Source organism: Leishmania panamensis (genome assembly GCF_000755165.1).
Source record: "Leishmania panamensis strain MHOM/PA/94/PSC-1 chromosome 7 sequence".
NCBI lineage: Eukaryota > Euglenozoa > Kinetoplastea > Trypanosomatida > Trypanosomatidae > Leishmania > Leishmania panamensis.
In genome coordinates, this window is record NC_025886.1 from 66,785 (window position 1) to 86,385 (window position 19,601).

At 61.4% G+C, this 19,601-nt stretch overlaps 6 protein-coding genes across 6 annotated transcripts; all 6 read right to left on the reverse strand.

Annotated features, from left to right (window-relative positions):
- Nucleotides 1-611: 611 nt before the first annotated feature.
- LPMP_070210 (hypothetical protein) lies at nucleotides 612-7,181 on the reverse strand (the record flags this gene model as incomplete). The annotated part of the gene is made up of 1 exon (XM_010705727.1): nucleotides 612-7,181. The coding sequence occupies one exon, from the start codon at nucleotides 7,179-7,181 to the stop codon at nucleotides 612-614; it is 6,570 nt and encodes a 2,189-aa protein (XP_010704029.1).
- A 2,094-nt stretch (nucleotides 7,182-9,275) lies between these two features.
- LPMP_070220 (protein phosphatase 2A, regulatory subunit B, putative) lies at nucleotides 9,276-10,457 on the reverse strand (the record flags this gene model as incomplete). The annotated part of the gene is made up of 1 exon (XM_010705728.1): nucleotides 9,276-10,457. One exon carries the CDS (start codon nucleotides 10,455-10,457, stop codon nucleotides 9,276-9,278), a length of 1,182 nt encoding a protein of 393 aa, XP_010704030.1.
- A 1,261-nt stretch (nucleotides 10,458-11,718) lies between these two features.
- LPMP_070230 (phosphatidylglycerophosphate synthase, putative) lies at nucleotides 11,719-13,989 on the reverse strand (the record flags this gene model as incomplete). The annotated part of the gene is made up of 1 exon (XM_010705729.1): nucleotides 11,719-13,989. One exon carries the CDS (start codon nucleotides 13,987-13,989, stop codon nucleotides 11,719-11,721), a length of 2,271 nt encoding a protein of 756 aa, XP_010704031.1.
- Nucleotides 13,990-14,517: 528 nt separating this feature from the next.
- LPMP_070240 (hypothetical protein) lies at nucleotides 14,518-15,255 on the reverse strand (the record flags this gene model as incomplete). The annotated part of the gene is made up of 1 exon (XM_010705730.1): nucleotides 14,518-15,255. One exon carries the CDS (start codon nucleotides 15,253-15,255, stop codon nucleotides 14,518-14,520), a length of 738 nt encoding a protein of 245 aa, XP_010704032.1.
- A 1,030-nt stretch (nucleotides 15,256-16,285) lies between these two features.
- LPMP_070250 (hypothetical protein) lies at nucleotides 16,286-18,139 on the reverse strand (the record flags this gene model as incomplete). Its single annotated transcript, XM_010705731.1, has 1 exon — nucleotides 16,286-18,139. One exon carries the CDS (start codon nucleotides 18,137-18,139, stop codon nucleotides 16,286-16,288), a length of 1,854 nt encoding a protein of 617 aa, XP_010704033.1.
- Nucleotides 18,140-18,868: 729 nt separating this feature from the next.
- Nucleotides 18,869-19,228, reverse strand: LPMP_070260 (cytokine-induced anti-apoptosis inhibitor-like protein; the record flags this gene model as incomplete). Its single annotated transcript, XM_010705732.1, has 1 exon — nucleotides 18,869-19,228. The coding sequence occupies one exon, from the start codon at nucleotides 19,226-19,228 to the stop codon at nucleotides 18,869-18,871; it is 360 nt and encodes a 119-aa protein (XP_010704034.1).
- Between the last annotated feature and the right edge of the window lie 373 nt (nucleotides 19,229-19,601).

Consider the following 19,601-nt stretch of genomic DNA (forward strand, 5'->3'; position numbering starts at 1 on the left):
GGCGCTGGCGTCACGGCTGAACGGATGCCGCGGCTCCTTCAAATGCCCGCGCGCGCACAAGTCCTCCCTCCTCGTCTCGGTATGTGTACGTGAGCCAAGCCTGCGCTCTACCTCCCTGGATGGAGGCAAACGAAGCCTGGGGAGGAAAGGAGAGACTGCAATGGGCGGATGTGGCGTTGTTGTGATGACTGAGTGGGGCGGTGAGTAGCGTCGGAAGTGGGGAGGAGCTTAGTGGCGCGTGCAGAGGTCGCCGCAGGTAGAGCTGAGCGCGGTGCGAACGACAGGCGATGACAAACACCCGATGAGCGCCAGCGATAAAGCCGCGAGGGGAGGTAAAGGAGAGGGAGAGAGAAGCATCGGCATCGACCAAGAACGGAAGCGATGGCTCAACGGAGAAGAGGGGGGAAGCACGGTGGCATCCATCCACCTGTGCCTGCGCATGGGCGAGAGAGAATTCAGTTTCACGCGAAGAGAAGCAGCGGTGGCAGCAGATGATCAAACGTGGGCAAATGAACGCAAAACACGATTTGGGGGGTGGACGGGAAGAGACTCACACGCACGCACACGCACACGTGCTATGGTGGCTTTCGGGGAGGGCAGCATGCATGCGCTCAGGACTCTGCCAACTCCTCCGTGCGCTGATGTAGCATCGCGGCAAGGTACGTGTGGTGCACCTCCGCATCCGCTACGCAGCCGTCGAGTGGCGCGCACCGTAGTAGGCATTTGCCGCGGAAAAGAGGGCCGTAGGGCCGACGCAGCAGCCGCAGGTGAGCGCAGTGCAGGAGCTGCACCCACGCCTCCGCCTCATCATGCCGATCCAGGAAGCAGCACAAGGACGACTGATAAGTATCTTCGGCGCTGTCACCGCCCTTGCCAACACCTTTGCAGGCCCCTGTCGTCGCCATCGCGCGTGATCTGTCGAGTGGGTGCCCCAGGCATCGACTGATTCGAGATCGCAGCAGCAGCGGCGGCGGCGGCTTTATAAAGCCGGCGAAGCACTGCTGTTGATTGGCCCACCAGTGAGGCAGCAGCCACGTCTGCAGTGACTTTGCCTCCTCCGCAAACGTGCAGACATGACGCGTGTAGCGGTACCGGCGCAGGGGAGCCACCTGCACCTCGATGTCGTCCTCCTCCTCTTGCTGCTGCCTGCCAGACGGTGTTGATGCACCCACCATTGCTAAGCGAGGCGAGAACGACCGCAGTGGTGGTGCCGATAACGGCACCGCTATGCCACAGCAAGAGGAGCAGCAGCGTGTCGAGCCGAGGAAGGACGAAAAGAGACTGCACGAAGAGGGGCAGCGGTCCTGTGACACCGCTGTCGCTGCCGTCACGGTTTCCACGGCTGCTGAGCGTGCAGCGGCAGCGGCGTCACAGGAGAGAAGTTGTGCCGCATATCGCCGTAGTCGCGCAAAGAAGGAACGCGCGGCGGCGTCGCTCGCACTCCTGTCGCCATCGATCTCGCCATCAAGAGTACCCTCCCGCCCTGTACCGTGTGTGCAGCCCTCAATCAAGCTGGGCAACGACAGTGCTGACACGGACAGCGACCGAGGCACCCGCGCAGGTGGAACGCTGACATCACCCGCATCGAGAACGTGGGGAAAAGGCCTCCTGCAGGCACGTCTCACCGACTGTTGGCATGTCGTTGCACGAGCAGCTGCGATAGTTGGGTTGCGTTGTGATGTCCAGGGTGCCTCAGAGGCGGTGGTGGCAGCCGCCGTCGAACCCGTCCTCCACCAAGCAGGGCACAGCGGTGGCCGAGCTCCGCCTCTGGGGCACAATTCACTGCACCCCAGCGTGGGTGCCACCGCCACGCGTTGCTTGGTGGTCGCTGCGGGGCCCTCTACTTGCTCCATGATTCCATGAATAAGGTGCTCATGTGATGCCAGGCAGCAACAGCACCACTGCGAGCTGCCGTGTTCAACGTGGAGCGCTACTACTGTCCCATCCCCTTCTTCCTCGGACTCCCTCCACTCATCATCCTCGTCGCTCGTGTCAACGTCCCACCGCGTCTCGTGCACCAACACCCCCAGCGGAGAGGCGTCGGCTTCGGTATCGGCCCACACATCTCGGGAGCCGATGTCGCGCTGCTCAACGCGCGCTCGTGGCGCATCCGTTGTTCGAAGAGGCGCGTGGCGCACCGACTCGTCAGCGCTGCTCTCCTCCCTCAATGCCACGCGTGTCGTCACGCTGTCCTGCACCGCGCCCAAAAGACAGCCGGGCCACGTCTGCGGGGAGTCCGGAGAGGCGTATTCAGCGAGGACGTCGTACCAAAATGTGTGGAAAACAAGCCAGCCGTCCCTGCGCATGCCGCCTCGGATGATGTGGTGCAATCGACGCTCACGTGCCACGCACTGGCGACCGCACAGTGGCGCCGGCAGCGGCCCTGACGAGAGTGGCACGTGGGGTGCTGCAGGCATGGAGCTGCAGCTGCCGTAGGCACACATGCGTGAGGCGGCGGTACGACAGGCGCTGGTCGATCGTCGCGCCTCCGCCGGTTGGCCAGCGCTATCTTCACCGCGCCCACTCTGTTGCTGAAATATCTTCACACACGCCGTATACTGCGCGCGCACGAGAGCGTCACGCACGCACTGGACCAGTTCCGCCTTGTCGTTGCGCTCGAGCTCATCTCGGTAGAGCTGGGCACCGATGATGAATGCATCAGCAGCGGTGTGGTCAGCGCTACGTGACAAGCCGGTCTCTTCGTCGTTGATGCTATGAGACAGAGGCCGCGATCGAAGCGGCACTGACGGAGCCGGTCGCGCATCGTGGGCGAGCAGCAGCCTATACAAAGCGAGACGCTGCGCTGCACGCCGTGCACGATGCTGCCTCCAGTGCTCAGCAGTGATGAGGAGACACTCTCCAGTCGTCTTGGTGGTGGGTGGCTGCCCTTGAAGGGCTGAGGAGCGAGAGGGAAGCCTACGCAAAGGACAGTCGTGAGTCAGCGCACTCGTAACCGCGGATTTCACCACGGGGGCAAAGCGGTGCACCGCTGTCTGCACCGCGGCTGGCGGAACCGTCCGGACTGTCGGTATGACTGTCGCGTCAGTCGCGCGCGGAGATAGCTTAACGGTGCCGGCGCCAGACAGGGCAGCGCCAGTCAGTGCGTCGGCGGCGTAGTTATGCAATGTGAGCTGCGCCCACCTCCACACAGGGACAGAGCTCATGGGTGTACCTTCGAGCCTGTTAAGGGGCTTGGCAGGGAGACGCATGCCCAAGGCAGTACAACCGTTGCCGCCTGTCGGCGCCACCGTGGCCAACTCACCCGTTGGAGACCAAAGAGCCCCCTCAGCGCAAGCGGTAGGACCAGCAGCAGCATCTCTCGTTGCTGCATCTGTACGCCTCTCCTCGCGTACCTGCGCCGCCGAGATAGTAGGCGACGCAAGCGTACAACGCGGTCCTGGTGGCTGGGCGTCCTGCAATAGCGCCTGTCGAGTACAAGGTCCCCAACGAGACGGTGGCTGCGACACGGGTGTGTGCGTCGTCAGCGTCGTCGGTCCTGCCGACTCGCAGATGAGATCTACGCATCGCCGCCGCTGCCGCGGTGGAGCGAAAGGAAGTCGAGTAGGAGACGGCGGCACTATGAGCCACCGCAGCAGTCGCTGGAGCCGGTGGCTGTCCAAGCAAAAATGGGTAGCGGATGACGTGTCAGATGGCGGTGGCGATGGCAAGTGCGGTGATGCCCGTGGCCCCAGCAACGTGCCTTCTCCACTGGAGGGCACCGCGTCTGTTTCAGCCGTTGCAGTCAATCCAGTACGAGACGGCGAGTCGTCAGCGGCCGGGCTTACCTCACGGCACCGCTGCTCGAACCAGGCAGCAAGCAGGCGCTGCGGTGTGCTGCTGCGCTGTGCTATGAGAGCATCGCAGGGGGAAGGCAGGGACGCATCTCGCCCTGCCCGTGATGACGACGCACGCACCGCATACGTGAGGGATGGGGTGACGTTGGCTGGACCAAAAGGCAAGACCGTGGCCGAGGGGGAGGTTACAGCAGACCGTGGACGCTTCCTGCCGACAGCCTCACTGAAATGCAGATCAGCCGTGGTTGCGTCGTCGACAGATGAGGCCTTGCTGATAGATGGGGACTCGGATGGCGCCAGCAGCGCCACCGTAGACGGTGGAAAGCGTGATTCTTCGCCAAGAAGATCGGCTGCGGCGGAATCGACGTGACCTCGCGCGACGTACACCACAGCGGGAGAGGATGGAAAAACGTCGACTGGCAAAAGAGGTGAAGCGGCGTTTGGGGATGATGCGCTCATCTGTGCCGCCGCTGCTGTCCTCATTGACCAGCTGTGGCCACCATCACTCGTCCACACCGCGCCCGCCTTGCCGCACCTCCGGTGCATGAGCGAAGAGCGGTGAGGGGCGTGCGCAGCGGTCGCTGTGGCGGAAGCGACTCCCTCTCGCTCTTGCGAAAGAGTCTCCGCATGCCTGTCGCACGCACGTGCTAGCGCCTCGCACTCCGTCACCGCCGCAGCGCGCACTGCCCAATGATGCGCATGTGCGTGGCTTGCGTCTTCCTGCGCGACTGCAGAAAGCACCCCGCCTGGTCTCGCTGGTGTGGATGCCATTGCCTCGCTCAGCAGCTGCGGTGCCGCAGCAGGGGCCGACCATGGATGTCGCTCAAGCACAGGGCCCCCGGTCGAATGCCCAGCGGGACGACCACCAAGGACGAGAGAGTCAGCAGTGAGGTGCGCCGCCCGTGCTGCTCCCGCATCCTCTGCGGCAGCGATGCGTAAGTAGCCCTGCACGCGACTAGCCGACGGCATCAGTAGCGACGCGTGGGTGGGCGAAAGAGGGAACAACAACAGTGGCACGCCAGCGACAGCGCAGGCCACGGCGATCCACGAGTCCCACGGCAACCACGACGCGGCCCGCCACCGTACATCTGACATGTCGTGAACCCAACGCAGCAGTGTCACGGCGAGTTGCTCTCGAGTCGCCTCGGCGCCGTCGGGTACACTGGAGAAAGCAGTGCACGTCTCCGGTAGGCGATGCGGCGCCCCTTGTCCACGCAGCGACAGAGGTGCACGTGAGCGACTGCACGAAGTCCACCGCCACCACGGCAGCACAGGATAGGGATAAGCATGGCCGAGTCCGTACATCGAGTCCTTGGGCCCCGCATCCAGCACACTGTGCGTTCGTTTGCTCCCCTCGCGATGAGACGCCCTTCGCGCGACGCAGAGACGCGAGAAGTGGAGCTGCGGCAATGACGCGAGTGTGTCCGCCACGCTCTCGCTCACATTGCGGAGAGAAGCTGCCGCCGCTTGACACCGTTCACGCGTGAAGGCGGCGCGCTGCTGTTCCACTGCTATGCGTGACTCGTGCATATTGGCCACAAGGGCGCCCCACTCTGCCGACAAGGCCTCAGCAGTGCGACTGCCCTCGATAAACGTCATCGACGACGCCGGTGGGGCCGCAGAGGCAGCGCGGCAACTTTGCTGCCCTGCACCACTGCAATCGCTGTTAGACTTTCGCACGAGGAAGCGAAGACGGACATGACGCACGAGGGCCGGCTCTGGCGCCGTCACGACTGTCCCCCCAGGCTGCGCACTGGCAGCAGCCTCACGGAGAGCGGCCTCTGCACCAGCCGTATGTCGCACGCCACCGACGCTCAGCTCACCATCATGCCCACCCTCCGTCTTGCGCTCCAGCCACGTTGTGGGCTCCATCATCACCGACCACCTGGCCTTTGCGCCTACATCCAGAGGCATCCGTAGCACGTACGGGATGGATCGTGCCGTGGAGGAAAAGCGCCAGAGACTCTCCATCTCAACCAAGTGGCGCTGCGGCAGCGACCCGGACACTGAGATTACCCTCACCGTGTGTGAAGGTGTCTTCGGCGTGGCAGAAGAGCAGAGATGCGGCCAGTGTGCTGCACATCGGCACAGACCTGGTGCCGCCTGAGGAGCCTGAGCGGTTCCATCGGCTTTGGTAGTGGGGTGACAAGAGGGCGCGGTGGGGCCGGCAGTCGCCTCCGCTTCGAGGGAGGCGCGCGTCCTCTTTCGAGGCCGCTGCGACCATGGCAGCAACGAAGACAGCGGGACATCGACGACACATGGCGAGCCGGGCTCAAGCACGAGTGCGTCTGGCACTCCCACAAGCGACCTCGTGCAGGCGTACGAAAAATCATGAGGAGCGTGGACTGCTCTGCAGCCCTTGTCGGCGTCGTCGTCCATGTGCTGTAGAGGAGTGGCCTGGTCAGCCGGGCACTCGTAATTTGCGTTCACCTTCACCTCCGCCAGCGGCCTCCGTTGTTGAGGTGAGACGGATGACAGCAGTAGCGACAGAGTGTTGCCTCGCCGACCGCCACCCTCAGACTCCTCTACTTCCCCTGCGGGCTGTTGCAGAGGCCTCCACCAGCGCCGCACTAGCTCCTCGGTATCCGCCTCCAGCCCTGTAAGTAGATCGCCATCGCCGACGTGAGTGCGACACGGGGTGTACGCCAGTGGCGTGCACGGCTCTGCATTCGCACATGAGCGAGGACCTGCAGCGGAGTCACACGCATCGGTCGTCACGGCGTCCACATCGCCTGCGTTGTCGTCCAGGATAGCAGTAGCTCTGAAGTGTGTTGGATATGCTGTGGTGTCCTGGTCCTCGGCCACTCTGCCCGCCGCTACGGTGCTCACAGTCCCACTTGGCAGCGGGTCGAGCGATGTCTCTCGCCAGACAAGACGCAGTCCGCATGCCCAAACACTCGCCGCGGCAGGGTCTCTGTTGCTATCGCGATCAGTACGAGAAGGTGATGGGCTGGCCATCGCACATTGTACGTAGGCAGAAGAGGAACGGCGGCTCAACCGACGGCTCTTCGTCGCCACACACTCAGAAACAAAGCCGCCGTCACCTTCGGCTCCGCCCCGGGGGCACTTCTCCGCTCGCCCATCACAGGCCGCGGCGTCCGCGGACCGACTTTGGGGTGGCTGCGCTAGTGCCGAGTGACGTCGCACGCACAGCTGTCGCAGCACCGCGTCCACCCAGCGGCTATCAACTGGAGTAAGAGAGAAGACGCACGCACTGACGTCGCGACTGTCGAGGTAGCGTGGAAATATGAGTGGGGCCGCAGTAATGGTGCTACGGTCGTTTCCCTGTACTACGTTCGTGGCTAGGTGCTGTGGAGAAGGCGCCGGCTGGGGATCCACGCGGCTGCCGGCACGGTTGAACGGAAGCCTCGAGAAGAAGAGTGGCATTTCGGCCCCACTCTCGTTCTCTGTGACCCTCTGCGCGTGCCTGTCTGTGCTGGAGAGCTGCCTGTGCCTCGGTGGCTGATGTTTTGCCTCGGATGCGGTAATGAGGGGGGAACAGTGAGTGAAAGAGAGAGAGAGAGAGAGAGACGAGGCGTGCGTGGCACGTACCGAGAGAGCTTTGTAGGCAGGGTAGGCATGGTGTGGGAGTGACTGTACGGGAGAAAGGGCGAAGAGGGAGGCGTGATCACAGTGCACAGCACGTGCTTCTGCGAAGGTACTGGCACGACCACGGCAGCTGTGCGCTCAGGCGCCTCCTCCGCGCGGTCCTCGGTCATAGAAGAGAGAATGAGATGGCACAGGGAGAACGACTTGCTGCAGACCAGCACCACCAACAGCACCGCTCTTCTCGATCCACCGCCAGGGACTCACCGGCGCTAGCGATGGCCCCTACGATGCCGACCGCCACCGAGTCACCGTGGCCAGCCTCCACAGTATAGAGTACGTGAGTCAGCTGGTAATGGCGATAACGACGACGCCGGTCGCCCAGCGAAGAGGAGGGACAGCGGCAGGATATGCAAGAAGGGGACGGGGCTACACAGCCCGCTGGGTGGCAGTGGCACAGCGACGTCTACCGACGACACCATCTGTGCTACGACGACAACGGCCGGAGAGACAGGATCCGATAGAGCCTCGATCTCCAGCCTGGCAGAGTGATCACCTCCACTGCTGCCGTGGACGCGAGCAGCGGTAGTCGCAACTGCTAGATGGGGCCGTAACTCACAGACGTGCAGACCAGTATGTCCTCTGCCGAGTCAACGTATCCCTCGCTGAGGACAAGTGAGTGATGCGTTGCGTTGTCGCTGTAAGGGCTTTCATCTGCGCCTTCATACGTCGGTAGTCCCGCAGCACGTGTCGTGTCCGTGTACCGTGACGTAGCACCGGCCCAAAGTGCTGGGCTGACAGGTACCGTGAGCGAGGTGCCAAACGACGTCGAAGAGAGGGAAAACAACAAGGCGTGCATCGACTCCTCTCACTCGCTTGTGGTGCCGCGCTGAACAACGTGTCAGGGACGGTTGGGGCCCACTACGCACGACTTTTCCCACCGCCGCCGCTGCTGCCGGCATCCTCGACAGTGCTGTACTGATGCAACCTCGGCACAGAGAGATACGCGCCTGGTGCAGCTCCGCCTGGTACGCACGCCATCCGGGGAAAGGGTGAAGGTACGGATGGTTAGCAGGTGCGGATAAGAGCGAGGCAGCAGAGGCTGCGCCTGGGTGGTGGCCATTATCGTTGCTCCAGTCCGCGGTAGTGATGGCGCACTTCCTGGGCCACGTCCTAAGTGCTGGAGTGCTCGCAGAGATCGTGGAGGAGTGTGTGGCGGACGTCGTACCGGGTATTCGCTAGCTGTGGGGTGGCCCCGTGCAGGCTTATGGGGCATGCGTGCAGGTGGCTGCAGTTGCCTGCGTAGGTCTACCTGCATGGCTGAGAAACAACAGCAGCCGCAGCAGTGGGGAGATGCGGAGCAGTGATGAGGCAAGAAGAGAGAGAGGGAGGGAGAGCCACCGCTGCACTACTTGTTGCAAGCGGCCAGTGCACGCAAGCTGGGGGAAAAAGAATGGCACACATGCGCGTAGGGGAGGGAGAGCGAGGGAAATGGAGATGTGCCGCTGCTCATCACGATCAACACGGATACCCGCACAGGAAGCATCGAGCCATTCCCTTGCTCGATGCTTCCCATCCGAGGGGGACGAAGGAGAGCTACGCTGAGTTGACAGCACGAGGCCCACACAAAGGTGAAAGGAAAAGCAACAGACGCACCCGCGCCTGCAGAGCCGCATACAGAACGAGAGGGACACACACACACACACACGCAGAGAGGGTATGAGGGGGTTCGGTTCGTAGTGGGGAGAGAATGCGATCGGGCAAAGAGGGACGACGACAGTGGCTGCGGAAAGAGAGGCCACGACGCATCGGAGTTGTTTACGATCTACCCAAAAATAGCGCTCTTGGAATCCGCCTGTGTTTTCCCGAGACTCGACCCCCTCCCCCACCTCACTCCCCCCTCCACCGCCGCCGCCGCACGGCGCACGGCGCCCGTCAGATGGACTTTGTGTTCCACTGTAGGTGTTGACCAAAAAGGAGGTGCTGCGACACGTTGAACTTCCCCAGCACCTCCGCGGCAAACATTTTCACCATGCCGCTGTAGACCTTCGCCCAGTGCTCGACGCCGGAGATGTTGTACAGCATGTTGCTGTGCTCGTGGAACGGTCCGGTCTTGTTCTCCAAGATCCACGCGATCATACCAAAGTAGAGGTAGTTGTCCTTCAGCATCGCTACCTTGGTGCGGTCGCAGACGTCTTTGGGGTGGATTATGGTCGCCTCCTGATCGACCGCCGGCTTCACGGGCTGCATATCCGCATTGATGAGCTGAGCACCGCCAAAGATGTAGGGAATGTGGTGATAGTCGTCTAAGCCCCACACCCCGTGTGACCCCGCCGGCTCGAGCGAGTAGCGCTTCTGCAGACACCGGACCAGGCGCATGTAGTCGTAAAATATGTAGAAGATGTAGTCCTGGCGCCGCTTGCGCACCTCCACCCTCGCCTCCAGGGGCACCGGCGGTGGCGGCGGGACCTCGAGCGGTACGAGCACCGTCGGATCATCCTTCAGACTCCCGCCGCAGTCGCCGTGCTCCTCAAGGCAGATCATAATCACAATGAAAAAATGCAGCTCGTGGCCGCTGCCGAAGTCGAGGCGGGTGGCGTTGCCAAAGGAGTCCATGACGTACGCCGCCAACTCCGTTGCCATGGCGGTGATCTCCTCCTCCGAACGACTTGTGGAGGTGGGAAAGGTGCGAACGAGCTTCTCCATGTCGGCAACCACCGTTTCCTCGAGCCGCTCGTGAAATATGCGCTTGGCGCGGTTGCCGAAGCGCTGCTGAGCCATGTCTTCCAGCGGGATCGCGGTTGCAATGTCATGCAGGCGAGGGAGATAGTCTTCTACGAGGTACTTCACCGTGTTGTCGCAGTCATTCACGGTGGTGGACATGCGCTGGTAGTTTGGCGTTGACTCCACCGCCTCGCTGCAACCCTGTACGTAGGAAATGACTTTCTGAAACGCCGCCGAGCGTCGGAATACCTCGATGAGGAAGTGATCTTCCAGAATGACCTTCGCGGGGGGATGCGGGGCGACAGCCTTGCTCGTGTACTTCCGCACAGCCTCTGAATTCTGCGCCGGTCGCCACCTCGCCGCGGGCCCTGCCATTGCATCAGAGCCGCGCATCTTCTCTGTCAGGTTTCGTGCGCTTTAACGTGCCTTAGTGGGTATGCGCGGTGTTGTGGTGCGCGCCGCTGCCGGCTGGAGGAGAAGTCAAGGCAGATGACGAGGCGTGCGTGGAAACGGCGCGCCTACCAGAGAGAGAGAGAGAGACACCACAGCACAAGACAAGGCCGGGAGGAACAAGGAGAGAAAAGAAGCAAAAAAAACTGAAGTAAGCGCATGCACACAGCACCCCCGTCCGTTGGCACCTGCGTGTGCCGCACAACTCAGCAAGCGCGGGAGTGACCAAGTGAGAGAGAGAGAGAGCGAGTCACACGCGTAGACGCCCGGAGGTACCAACACGCATGAAGGGATGAGGAAGAGTGTGTACGTGAGAGAAGAGGAGCAAAGGACAGCGCAGAGCTCGCACCCGTACAGGAGAAGAATGAGAGGGTGGGAGAAGGAGAGGGAGGGAGGGGAGGGAGAGAGAGATCGGTGATGCATGCACTATGCGCATACGCGGTGAGTGGGAGGAAGGGAGGGACAGCGTCTCTGTCGTGTCCTGCTCGCCACCGTATGCGCGCAACTGGCTAATTACGAAGAGGTGGAGAGAGGAAGGATGGATGACTACGTGCAGTGGTGGGTAATACGAACAGATGAGTGCGGGTAACGTGAGAAACCAAGAGCGAAGAGAAGAGAGTGAGTCAAGCCAAGAAGGTCACCGAGCAGGCATGTAGGCTTATCTCATCTACACCCAAGCAGTCCCAGCACATGTGTGTCGTCGCGTCTCCGCGTGCTTCGGAATCCTGGATGGAAAAGTAAAGCATAGCAGGGAGACGAGGACAGTGCGTCCCACGACAAACTCCGCAGTTGGGCCCCTCGCCCTCCTCTGCCTGTACGTCACGGTACTGAAGTCACACAACCGCCACGCTGCCACTCTCGTGCAACCACACACCTTCTCTGCGAGCATGCAAGGTCTCTGCGTTCACGTGGGTGCGACGCTGCTGCTGCCGCCGCTTGCTCTCCGGCCATTATTTAGAGCCGATCGTGAAGTGAAGACTATGCCTGAGGAAGAGAAGAAGAGCAACATCCGCAGGAGAGAGAAACGGTGCTGCCACATTGACAGTCGGTACAGCGGCCACTTCCCCCTCTCGCTCTCCATCGCCGTCGTCCTCCGCCTCCCCTCCTCCGACCTCTCCCGCTTCACTCGAATGATTCGCTTTAGTGCTAAGTAGACAGCAATGCCAATCACCAGAAGCAGCACTGGTCACGCATGCTCTGCGCGTTACAAGAAATCCTGGCCAAGGTGAGCCATCAGCGAGATGACAGGCTGGAAGCGGCCCACCGCCGTGCCCACAAACTGCGTCTCCGTGACTCGCGCAGACTTGTGGAGGAGAAAGAGCAGCTCCTGCCGCAGCGTCTCACGCAGTGTGTCGTTCGTGGTTAGCACAAACGCCTCCGCCTCCACGTCCTTGTGGACGGAGCGATATCCATAATTGGTGCTGCCGTACGCGACAAGGTACGGGGCAGCGATGCTCTCCGGAGCGCACGGGTCCGTAGCCGCGGCATCGGCGCCGTGGCTGTCGTGGTGCTGCCTAGCATCGTCCTCGCCGTCCTTGCCTAGGGTGGTGACAGCGGCTGATTGGCACCGCCGGCCCACGAACCACAAGCCCTTAGCGTGGAAGGTCAAACCCTTCACGGAGAACTCGCGGATGTGCACCCGACGCAAGCAGTTGTACGCCTTCATGAGGTAATAAAAGGAGCGCTCGAGCTGCAGGTAGAAGAGAGGGATGCGGCCAGCCATGCCCGCCTGCCCATTCCAGCCATTTGTCTGCACACTCGCCGTGATGCAGTCTACGTAGCTCGTGCCGTGCAACAACTCATCCACGAAGGACGCGTACATATTTAGGTATGGCGAGGTCAGAAAAATATGTTCCTCGGCGGTGGACAGCCGCAGCAGCTGCTTCACGATGACGCTGTCGTGGTACACCCCCGCACGCCCCACCTGCACTGTAGGAAACAAGAACGTGTCGTAGCAACTCCAATCAACGTTCTCCGCCGCGCACATCCGCTGTGCCCATGTGGCAAAGTCGTGCAGAAGAGAATTGGTGCGAGCGCAGAAACGCCCGGTGTCAGCGGAGGGGTCAATCTTGAGTGCGTTTGACAAGATCACAAGGTCGCTCTTGCGGTGCAGTGTCGGCGACCCCTCACGTTGCGGCACCACCGACGTCCACAGCGGCGACACCGCACGACTCACCCGCTCCACCATCCAAGCTACCGGAGATGGCAGCGGCGCCGGCGCGGAGCTGCTCACAGCTGCTGCTGCCTCACCTGAAAACGACGAAGCGGCATGAGAAGCATGCCACAGCCCACAGCCCTTGTTAGGCGTACGACTTCCATGAGCAGCGCCACCGCCGGGGAGCTGCTCCGCGAACTCCTTGCGGCAGACGACGGGGTGCGACACGCGATTCACCGTGTTCACGAGCCGCGTGAACCACCGCGCAACGAGGGTATTATCCTCCACAATCATGTAGCGATCCATGCGGGTGGCGAAGTAGTCGTCCGAGAGGTTCGCCCCGGTGAGGATGGTGTGGCGCTGGTCAAAGACAAATATTTTCGTGTGCTGCACGCCGAGCGCCTCCTTGGCTCGTCCGAGGGGGGCGAAGAGTCGATTCCACCTGCTCGGGTTCTGGTAGAGAAAGAGGCGCACCCTCACCCCGGTCGACGCAGCAGCGCTGGGGGTGGTAGTGGCAGCCGAGGCGACATCTGAACTGCCATCATCGACCCCCTCCGCGACGCTCAGCTCGCCGTCATCGAAGACTGAAGAACTACCCAGTGAGGATGACGAGAGCGCCGTCAGCGAGGACGCGTTCGCTCCTGCTGACGCTGCGTCAACGGGCAGCGAGGCCGTGCTTGCCGTCTTCTGTGCCAGCTCCATCAGCGTCTTCAACGACGCCAAGTTCTTTCGATCCAGCATGCGGTTATAGTCGAGCAGGATCGTGATGGAGAAGGGGTGGCCACCTGCCGCAGCCCATCGCACGCGCTCCTCCAAGCACACCACGAAGGCTCTCGAAAGGGGCCCATCACCAATGTAGAGGGCTGAGAGAGTGATGGAGTGCTGTGCTGCCATGACGCGTTTTTTCAGCTCCTCGTAGAAGACGGTGGGATGGCTCAGCACGCGGACAGTGTGCGACTTCACCGGCAGTATGCAGCAGTGCCTGGCCAAGAAGGAGACCATCTCCTGCTGCTGAAGTGGCACGCCACACTTCATCAACAGTGCCTTGATGTGCGTTATGCCGCTCTCATCGGCTGGTGTGGCATGGCTTTCGCAAACACTACGGTCGCCATCGCCGGCCTTCATCCCGGCGGCCGCGTCTGGCGAGGAAGCGGCAGACAACGAAGATGTCGTGGTGCTGCTGGAGTTGGGTGTCGCAGCCGAAAAGAACTCCAGCGCGTCCGTCGGCGCCACGTCTGCCTCCGCCACCTCTCCAAAGAGCGCAAAAGTGGCCCCAGCGGCGATGGCGAGGAGGATGAAGTACACGAGCAGAACAGGCATGACTGTCAGAGGGTGGCGCTGTGCATGTGGTCGTGCGTGTGCGCGTGTGGGTGTGGGTGTGCGAGGCCGAAAGAGAAAGCCCTACACCACCAGGGAGAGAGAGGAGCAGCGGACTATCACTTGAGCTTATTATCCCTCAGCTCAGCTCAGCTCTCTCTCTCTGTCTCCTCTTGTCGCCTTTAAGGTATCCTCGAACAAGAGAGAGAGAGAGAGCGGGGGAGAATGAGCTGCGCTGAGGGCCGGCTTGGGAATACTTGCCGAAGCGGCATGGGAGAAGGAGAGAGGGTTAGTGGAGAGTGGGGGGGAGAGAAAAGGGAAAAGAGAAAGGGGCTTGCCAGAACAGCGGTGCACTGCACGAGAGAAACATGGAGAGAGCCGAAAGGGAACCCTCTGGGCTAATCACCCCTCACTGCCGCCTCCTCTCCTGCCTCGATGCGTAGGGGTGGTCCACCAAGGGGGGAGGAAGGGGGGAGGAAAATGAAGTCAGTAATCTTGAAAGCAGAGAAGTGGGCATCCGCATGCCTATGCTTAGAGATAAGTGCTCACCACGAGCGCCATGAGGCTCTCGTAGGCGGCGCCATATTGCGCCACCGTCTTCTCTCCACCAACCAAACATTGCGTCATATTAGAGCCCCTCGGGATGGGGCTGAGATCGGTGTGGTCGCTCTCTTGCGCCGCTTGCTCGCTAATTAACTGCCACTGCGGCATCTTCAGCACCTCAGACACGGTGAGGTTCATGCTCGCCAGGGCCGCTGCTTCGTCCTGCGCCTCCGCTGCCGAGGTGTAACGACGCTCAGCAACGCAAGAAAAGCCTCTCCAGTACTGGAAGGCGACAACAACCCCCACCAGCGTTGTCGCGGCTTCTCCGTCGCCCTCACCAGCGGCGCCACGACAAGTGCCCAATCCGGCCTCAACATGAATGAACAATACGGTAGCCACAGTAGAGCCGTCAACGGCGCCACCTGCCGAGCGCGGCTCACCATCCTCCGCTTCGCTCACCTTCAGGGTGTCGGGAGGTGCGTCGTCCTGTACGGATGACAACGACGACGGAAAAAGCGCCCCAATGCACGCGAGAGCGACGGCGCTGTGCTCGAAGCGGGAGGCGTAGAGGCTGACGCAGTCCAGCAGGTGACCACGTAGCTCCTCTGCTGCGGTAAGGCGGCAACAAGACTCCATGTCTTCACTCCCTGTACGTCGCCGTGCCTCGGCGTCTCCGGGCTCTGGCAGCGGGTCCGTCTTGTCCGGGGGAAGAGAGAAGAGCGACATCTTCGTCTTGAGCTAGCAGAGGGCAGAATCTGGGACTGGTTGCTGCGTTCCTGTGAGAAGAAGTGTGGGGCCGTTGGTGTGTGCATACAACGGGCAGGAGCAGCGAGCGTCCAGTAAAGTGTCCGTACTGGAGAGCCAGACGCACTAAGCGAAGAAACACAGGAAGGGGGAAAAGAAAGCGAGCAACAGTGCGCAGCTTTCGCAGCTGAGGAGAACACGGCACACTGACGCAGGTGTGAAGAACGTCCCATGCCGTCACGCCATGCAGTGCCCGTCGGCACGCACATTCCGCAGGCCTCCCATCAGGGATGGGCGATGGCGTCTTCAATTCTGCACGTGCGAGCACGCGCTCGACCCATCGCTTCCACTCTTGTTGATTTCTGCGGTCGTTAAATGGGGAACCGAACGCTTTGCGGGGGCGAAGATGGTGTATGAAGGGCCCCAAACCAGAGGGAAAAAAAAGAGCCGCACACCCGTAGTAGGCAAGCAGTACCGCCGCGCCCACCGCACCGCTCTCTCCCCCCGCCTCGCCTGCCTCCCTCCCTCCCTCCCCCCTCTCTCTCTCCCTCTCAGCGCATACTTCGCGCGTGCTGGCGTCGCCCTTCCGCTCCAGATGTGCGTACGTATGAGAGAGAGGGGGGAAGGAGGGAGAGAGGGGCGGTGGACGTGTGAGGAAGCGTGTGCCAGAGAGAGAGAGGGGGTGGTGAAACGACAAGACGGCGTGCGAATGCGTCCATCGCTTCCCTGGTTCACAGCACAGAGAAGGACAGGAGGGCGACGTCAATCAGCATCAGCATACCCACGGACTCCATCACCACCATCTCCAGTACAGCCGCAGTCAGCAGCATCCGTCGCCTTAGTGCGCTCCTTCTCCAAACCCCTAATGATGAGCAGAGCGAGAGAGAAGGGGCGTTGAGGACAGCAATGGAAAGAGCGCCGAACTGTTGCTGACCGCGTCCACCACCTCATATTCGCCACCTACACAAACCGCACCCTCTGCCCCCGCCGTCTCTCACAGTATGCAGAATTATTACGTGGACGCCGCCTTATCCGTCGACGATGCCTTCGCATTCCGCGGAGACGCATTCATCAGCTCAATCGGGTGCGTCGAGTAGTTGTCGAGGCTATTGCTTTTCCTGATCGCACTCGTCGCCGCACGCTCCATTATGTAGCCATCCAGAATTTGCTGACGGCGCACCGCCGAGGAGCCGCCAAACGCCTGCGCCAGTAACCACTCTCGATGGCCGCGGCCCTCCTCATCAACGTTCAACGCCGCGGTGCAGCGGTAGATGACGGCGAGGTTGGCCAGTATCTCGGAGATGTACTGCGCCACGCTGATCACGAAGCCTGGATCCAACTTGCCCTTCTCAGTCGCGATCACGTTCAGCAGCTTGGCAACGTCAAGCTCAAGCGTCTTGGCCAAGCCCGTCAGGTTCACATGCGGTGCCGCCAGACGCACGCTACCATAGCTGTGGCCGGCCGTCAACCCAATCAAGCCTTCGAGCATGCCGCCAATGCCCGTGCGAGAGCCGCCGGCGCGGCTGCCGGAGGAACTACACTGCGCCAATAGGGGGTACAGGAAGGCCATCGACTGCTCCTCCGTGGTTCCATTCGAGGACGTGAGGAGGTACTTGGGGGAGTTGAAGAGCTCCGCAATGTATGGATAGTCGATTATCTTGGTTGGGTTGCTGCGGTGGGGCACTGCCACGACGAGCGAGGTGTCCCGTACCATCTCCCACATGCCATCGATGCCGTCCATCAGAGCGTGCTCTGCATAGATTCTGAGCATAATGGACTCCATCAAGGGGATCTGCAGCGGCTCCGAAAAGCTGCTGAAGGGCTCAGCGGCGTCGTCACCGTCGGTCACCTCTGGGTCGCCCACGACGTAGTCCGTTAAGCAGTCGATGCCGTAGCGGAAGCAAGCGAGTTGTGCCAGTCGCATCTGCACCGCCGGGTTTCGGATCAGCAGTCCGTCGTAGCGCACTGTGTTAGTGGCGTGCAGCGCGCCAACCTCCGCCATCTTGCGCAGAATGGCGCTGTAAGCCATGGTGACCAGCACGTGCTGGTAGCTAGTCACCTGCTCTACGGACAGCGACTCGCACTGAACAGCGTCGGCGTTGTCGAGGCGCACCTGCAACACGCCGTTCACAATCCTCTGCTCCACTGCACCAGGCTGATTGAGCGGCACGGAGCCCATGACGTACTTCGGCGCGACACCTTTGCCGCCCTCCAGCCGAAGGACCACACGGATTGACTTTGGCAGCGCATGTGCGGCGGGGGTAGCATAGGTGGAGCCGTGCTGACGGCACTGGCCTCCCTCGCTACCGGCCGCCATCTTTGCGATCTGCGCATAGCCGCTGCTGATCGCAGTGGCCATGCCGCTCGCCTTTAGCTTTGTCGGCGCACCACCACCCGCGTGCGTCACCACAGCCCTCACCGCTGTGAAATATGAAGACCACTTATCATCGCCGCTGTACACCTCCTTCAGCCACGCCATGGGGCCCTCCTTAGTGGCAAGCTGACGAACCACATCGCTGCGGTCGCGGAAGGCCTTCCACGCCTTCTTCCTCGCTTCGAGCTTCTGCACGCGCTGCGCCCCCGCCTCCGCTGCCGCAGCAGCCTCCGTGCTCTTCGTATCTGACGTCGCAGCTGCTACCGCTGCCTTCTCATCCTGCTTCGCGGGGTGCACTGACTCTTCACCACTGCCCGCGCTGCCGGCCTCTGGTGTCGATCTTGGCACTGCCGCAGCGGCCGTGGCGGCGCTGATCTCGCGATCTAGGTGGATGGAGAAGAAGTTCAGCATTTGAATGTCGGCCAGTCGGCCCCTGCGCACCAGGAATTCGACAATGTCCTGACGGGCACGTAAAGCACGAAAGTACCGCATCTTGTTGATATGCGCTGAGCGCGAAGGTGCCGGATGCGCTCAAAGAAGAGCGAGGAGCTGCTGCTCTGTCAAATCTGCCGCGACCGAGTGGAGCTCTGCGTAGGTGTGTAGGCGTGCGCTAAGTGACGTGCTTTGGGTGTGGAAGAGCTGAGTGATGGTCTCCTCCCTGAAAAGAACAAAACACACAAATAATAGACTATCAAAATATCCGATGACTGGCAGTGCTGCGCAATACGCCCCTCACAACTCTATAAAAGAAAGGGGTGTATATTGACGGCGCATGAGCGTGCACATGGGAGTGGTGGAGTACGTGTGGGCGCGTGGGTAATGATCAGCCGCGCCGGAGAGCGGGCATGAAAAATGGCAGTGGGAGAGTTAGAGAGAGTGTGCGAGAGAGTGCAAGGGAGGAGAGAATAGGAGAGAGAGAGAGAGGGACGACGACGACGACGGAAGACGAAGTAGAGACACACAGCACCACCCGGCACACACGCAGACGCGTACACGCCACCAACGTCCGCACACCAGAAGGTGAGAGCGCGTGCGGCAGAGGCAGAAAAAAAAGGGGCTTTGCTCATCACCGTTGCCTTTCCGTTACCGCAGAGAAGCATCCGTGAAGAGGGGGATGGCCACCCAACCACGTGTTGGGATAGGTGGGCCGGCAAAGGGAAGTGAGGCTAATAAGAAGTGGGCGAAACGGCCCGACAAGCACACCGGTACGCACACGCATCCTCAGATATCATCTGTGAGGTTGAGCTTCACTTTTCCATCCTCTGTGCTATCGAAGGCTGGCTGGCCGAGAAAGGGGCAGTTGGCGCAACGGAAGGCATCACCTTTGGCACAGTTGCCGCACCCACCTGGCGGCATCGTGATGCCCTCCGGTGGAAGTTTGCCCTCCGCCTCAAGCTTGCGCTCCAGCTCAGCGCGGCCGCACACGCAGTTCTTGCAGGCGCGACGGCGTGTCGTGCAGTCCTCGCCTTTGGTCGCCTGCTTCAAGATGCGGTCCTCCTCCGTGAGAAGGGCATCCTCGTCGGCGATGGGCTGGCGCGTCTTGAGGCTGAACGCCTGCGTCGTGGTGGCGGGCGTGGACATTTCTGCTCTGCGTGTTTGCCTGCTATCGAGGTTGGTGGGGTAAACACACTCCTGACGTTGGCTCTCTTTATCCGCTGCACAAATGCGTAGGCGCGGGGCGAAGGAGAGAAAGATGAATTGGGCGGTGTGGTGTAGCAGCGAAAGGTAGGGGCGGAGGGAGTGTGTGTGTGTGTGTGTGTGGTGATGTGGTGATGTGGTGATGTGGCTGTGTACAGAGCAGCTGAGCAGCTACACACGCATTGATGTGCAGAGAGGATGGGTGCAGTAGTGTAACCGCACCCCCGATTAGCGGGTGTATGTACGTGAAGGTTGTGGTTGCCAGAGAAGAGCAACAGCACAACGATAGTGAAGTGGGTGGAGTGGAAGCGAGGAG